Source organism: Vespa mandarinia, chromosome 8 (assembly GCF_050613455.1).
Source record: "Vespa mandarinia isolate Hongniang chromosome 8, ASM5061345v1, whole genome shotgun sequence".
Lineage (NCBI taxonomy): Eukaryota > Metazoa > Arthropoda > Insecta > Hymenoptera > Vespidae > Vespa > Vespa mandarinia.
Genome location: NC_140817.1, coordinates 2,987,501 through 2,992,500, shown reverse-complemented (window position 1 = coordinate 2,992,500; position 5,000 = coordinate 2,987,501). Strand labels below are relative to the sequence as shown.

Genomic DNA, 5,000 nt, shown 5'->3' with positions numbered 1-5,000 from the left:
AACTTTGGGTTATTCGTTTACCAGAGAGACAGGTGGATCCTGGTACGGAATATGGATTTAGATATACGCTGTGCTTGAGCGTGCTTTCGTTATTGCGACCATGAGCTTTTAAGCTTTAAAAGCTTATCGTTGGCGTGCCGATATAGTCTTCGGAAAATCATTCTCATTCGTGTCTGGTTTTCTTCTTCTTCTTCTCTTTTTCTTCTTCTTTTTTCTCTCTCTCTCTCTCTCTCTCTCTCTCTCTCTCTCTCTCTCTCTTCTTTTTTTCCCTTCCTTTCCTCAGCAATCAGATAATTACAAGTCCAACTCCAAGATAATGGGGGTTTAAAACCGCATGAAATCGTATTCGATTGCGGTTTAGAAAATCAGGACTGACCGAGTAATTCGTAAAATCGTGCCTGTTTACGTCGTCGTCTTGGAAACTTCGTTCCTACGAATAGAGGAAGTATAATCCGGAATAGAGTTCTCTGAGTATATATATATATATATATTTTTCTTTTCCTCCAATCCCCATTGGTCCCTTGTTTTTTTTTTTCTTTCTTTTTTTCCTGATCTCTCTTTTTCTTTATTTTTCCTTTTCTTTTTTTTTTTTTTTTTTCTTTTATTAGGTTATATAAATCTGAACTGGATACTATTAAGAACGATTTATTATTTGGACAATTAAATGTTACTAATCCAATTGGTATTAATCGAAATTATGATTTTTCGATATACCATTAGGATCTTAATATTATTTAGATGCACTTAATTTAGATATTATATTTCTCTCTCTTTTTTTTCCCCCTTTCTTTTTTCTTTTTTTTTTTTTTTCTTTTATTTTTTTTCTCCTCCATTCCGCTCCATTCCGTCCCCTCGAATTAAATCTCACCTCCCTTAAATTTTTCAAATTAATTACATTGTAATAACTCGATGCAATTGTAACAGATGTATTTTGCGTTATATCATTCGAATTTAACGAACAAGATTTAATTGTTTTATATATCGTGTTACATTAAACATTAATATCTTTTTAATTCATGAAAAGATATTATTTCATTGTTCGTTGATTCTCTATGGTCAGCGTTTTAATTAATTATTTTAATGGATGCAAGAAAGAAAAAAAAAAAAAAGAAAAGAAAAAAAAAGAAAAGAAAAAAGAAAGAAAGAAAGAAAGAAAAATAGAAAAATTTCCCTAACAATTACAACTTGTTATACTGTAATCGTTTAAATCACAGGTCTGTTACATTATTGAATGAGTTTTATGGATTAAATTGAAAGAAAATATTTTATAGCCCGTATAAAATGTTATTAGTACATATTAATTCATTAAGATCGTTCTAATCGACGAATCAATTTTTCTAACAATTGTAACTTAAATTCATATTGTAAAAAAAAAAAAAAAAAAATGAAAGAAAAAAAAAGTAGGTTGATTTGAAAGGGGAAGGATGCGTTTGAAGGATTTAAAGATAGAAAAGAAAAAAAAAAAAAAGAAAAGGAAGAAGAAAAATTATTATTTCATAATTGATTTGACGTGATTAGTATTAATTGTTATAATCATTTTAATCGTGATAGAAATTTTCTAATAATAAAAACTCGTTGAGAATTATCGGTCATCGTCGTTTTTCGGTTCGTTAAAAATTTTTTTTTGAAGGGATAATCTCCACTGGCAACCGCTTAGTATCGATCGGTTAGAAACATGCACGTGAACATCTACGAACATGTTGGTTAATAGTAATACATATGTACGCGTATACATATAAACGTATAAATTGGATATCCAAAGGGAAAGAGAACACATGGAGAGTCAGTATTAGAGATGGCACACGCACGTCTCCACTTTATCGCTTTAGAAAGTAAAAGTAGCAAGAAAATATTAAAATGGGTACGTGTTTGCCCTTTTTTTCTTTTTTTTCCTTTTTCTTTCCTTCCATTTATAGGATCGAATAACAAATATAATATTTTTGATTAGGCATATAAATAAGTTTGATTAAAGGAAAAGAGAGAAAGAGAGAGAGAGAGAGAGAGAGAGATATGTTAGAATTTTTTAATAATAATAATAATAATAATAATAATAATTATTATTATTATTATTATTTTGAATTAATCGTAAGATCTTGCAATAATTAAAAATTTCTATTGGTCGGATTAAACCAATTAGAATTTTTAATAATGATATTAATTATATGATCCTATTTACTTTAAAATATTGTATACAATTAAAATTATGATTGGTACGAATTGATGAATTGATATTAGAATTTTTTTTTTTTTTTTTTTTTATTATTATCTTATTCATTTTGAAATTTTAAAAATAATTAATGCAATTTCGATTGAGGCGTATTATAGATATTAACATTTTTTTTTGTTTTTCTTTTTTTTTTTTTATTTTTTTTTTTAATAATAATAATAATTATAATTTTACGTTCGAGTATCTTAATGATAATAGATGAATTTAATTGATTTATATTTATTGAAAGGATTATTCGAGTTTTGTGAAATTTAAAATTGGATTTTCTCTTTCTCTCTCTCTCTATCTCTCTCTCTTTCTCTCTCTCTCTCTTACTCTCTTTCGCTCTCTCTCTCTCTTTCTCTCTCTCTCTCTTACTCTCTTTCGCTCTCTCTCTCTCTTTCTCTTACTCTCTTATATTAATGCGATTAACGAGATATCGGATTTTTATTAACGTCAAGTCTAACAAGTATTCTTACTTTTTGATATTATCGTTGTAAACGGGATGATCTCATCATTGACAATCTCAGGAGTGAGGTCAGCAGTTTCACGGATACCGAAGAATTGGAGAGACGTGATCAGGCTACTGGACAGGACGATGAACTACAAGTCCTTATTTATGATCCTAGAATATCTATGATATTACGAAAGCCTCTGTATCGTCAGGATGACGAACCTTCGATATATTGATTCTCGGCGATTACTTCACTGTAATTTAAATCAAACAATAGAATTGAAAGATTTTTTTAACCAAATTATAAATATTATTTGAAGCAAATATTGTTTCATTCCTAACATACATACATATATATATATATATATATATATATATATATATATTTTTTATTTATATCCTCGAATCATTATTTTTATGATTGAATATTGTACATTTGAAAAACAGCTATATGATGATGACGATGACGATAATAATAATAATAATAATAATAACAAAAAATTTTTTATTACATAGATATATAATAATAATAATAAATATATTATTGCATTTACTATTAATGCAATTACATTTATCATTATTATTATTATTATTATTATTATTATTATTATTATTATTATTATTATTATTATTATTATTATTATTATTATCATCTTGCAAATTTTTTTCAAATGCATTTTTTACTCTTAAGTCATAAAAATTTGATTGGAACATGATCCATGAATAATAATAATAATAATTATTATTATTGTTATTATTATTATTATTATCTTTTATATATAGAAATATTTTATTTTTTCCCCCCATATTAGGAGGACCGTAGATTTTTTATCACGATTTCTATCTAAATCTTTCGTCGATCATATTTCGTTAGTCCAATAATTTTTTCTTCCCTTCTTCCTTTTTTTTTTTTTCTTTATTTCTTTTGTTTTCTCGTTTTTGTTCTCTCCATCCCTCCCCCCCCTGTCCCTTCTTAAACATCATATCTTCTTATCCGTTGCGTTCTCTTTCGGCAAGCGGGTAATAATTAAATTCCTTCGCGGCTTGTGGCTTCTCTCGTCGACGCCATTAAATCACAGGCAGCTAAATCGTTTACTCGAAATTCCTTGGAAAGTTACGAGGCATTATTTTGTAGTAGTTTTACGATGTTTTACGATGACTTACGGGGAATTGGAAGATATTGTATATTAAATATCGCAACAGGAAAAAGAAAAAAAGCGAAATATATAATAATAATAATTATAACAATAACAACAACAACAATAATAATAATAATAATAATAATAATAATAATAATAATAATATAAATATAAATATAAAAATAATAAAATAAAATAATAATAATAATGACGAAGACGACGACGATGATGATGATGATGATGATGATGATGATGATGATGATGAGAATGGTGATGTTGATGTTGATGATGATGATGATGATGATGATGATGATGATGATGAATTCTGAGACAGAAGAGAAGCGAGGAGAGACGGTGAAAATGCGTTTTCTACTTGCTCATCGAAGGGGAAAGTCTGACAAGAAAAATATTTCATATGTACAATCTACGTAAGTACATACATAGATATATACCATATGTATATATGTAATACATTACTTACGTATATGCTTCGATGAAAAAGATTATCCTTTTAATTTATTTATTTTTTTTTTTTCCTTTTTAATTTTTTCTTCCTTTTTTTCTTTTTTGGTTTTTTTTTTGGCTCTATGCTCTCGTTAAATTCTCTTGACTTTCTCTCTTTCTCACTCTTTCTCTCTCTTTCTCTCTGTCTGTCTCATCGTCTTTTTCTCTTTGTCTTTTATCTTTCTCACGACACGCGATATCGTTCACGCCTACGGAAAGTTTTAATTACAAAACTTCATTTCAAATCGTTTTGCCTTCGTTCGATTCACGATAAGAGAAGACTGGTCGATTTTAAATAAATTGGAAGATATATCAATAATTTTTTATCTTCTCATTCTTTTTTTTTTTTTTTTTTTTTTTTTTTATTTATTTAGATTTCCCCCAGATTTTGTCTAGGAAAGTGATCGTCCTAGATACTCGTCTCGGTCGAATCGTAAAGAAATCGAAGAAAAAATAAAAATATAAAACTAGTTGATCTCTCCCTCTCTCTCTCTCTCTCTCTCTCTATATATATATATATATATATATATATATATATATATATATATATATATACATACATACGTACCATACTTATATTGTATACTTACGTATGTACTTACGTACAATACTTACGTACAATACTTACGTACAATACTTACGTACAATACTTACGTGTCTATCTGCGTGTATGTGTGTGTGTGTGTGTGTGTGTGTG

The 5,000-nt window shown here is 27.6% G+C and overlaps 2 protein-coding genes across 3 annotated transcripts in view; both read left to right on the top strand.

Moving 5' to 3' along the window:
• Positions 1-2,896, top strand: part of LOC118450465 (uncharacterized) — a 6,438-nt gene extending 3,542 nt beyond the window's left edge. The window contains exon 3 of the mRNA XM_085658845.1: positions 2,737-2,896. Coding sequence (XP_085514971.1) covers positions 2,737-2,896 — 160 coding nt within the window. The remainder of the gene's footprint in view (positions 1-2,736) is intronic.
• Positions 1-5,000, top strand: part of jvl (javelin-like) — a 53,865-nt gene that overhangs the window by 8,167 nt on the left and 40,698 nt on the right. The gene's annotated exons all lie outside the window — the stretch shown is intronic.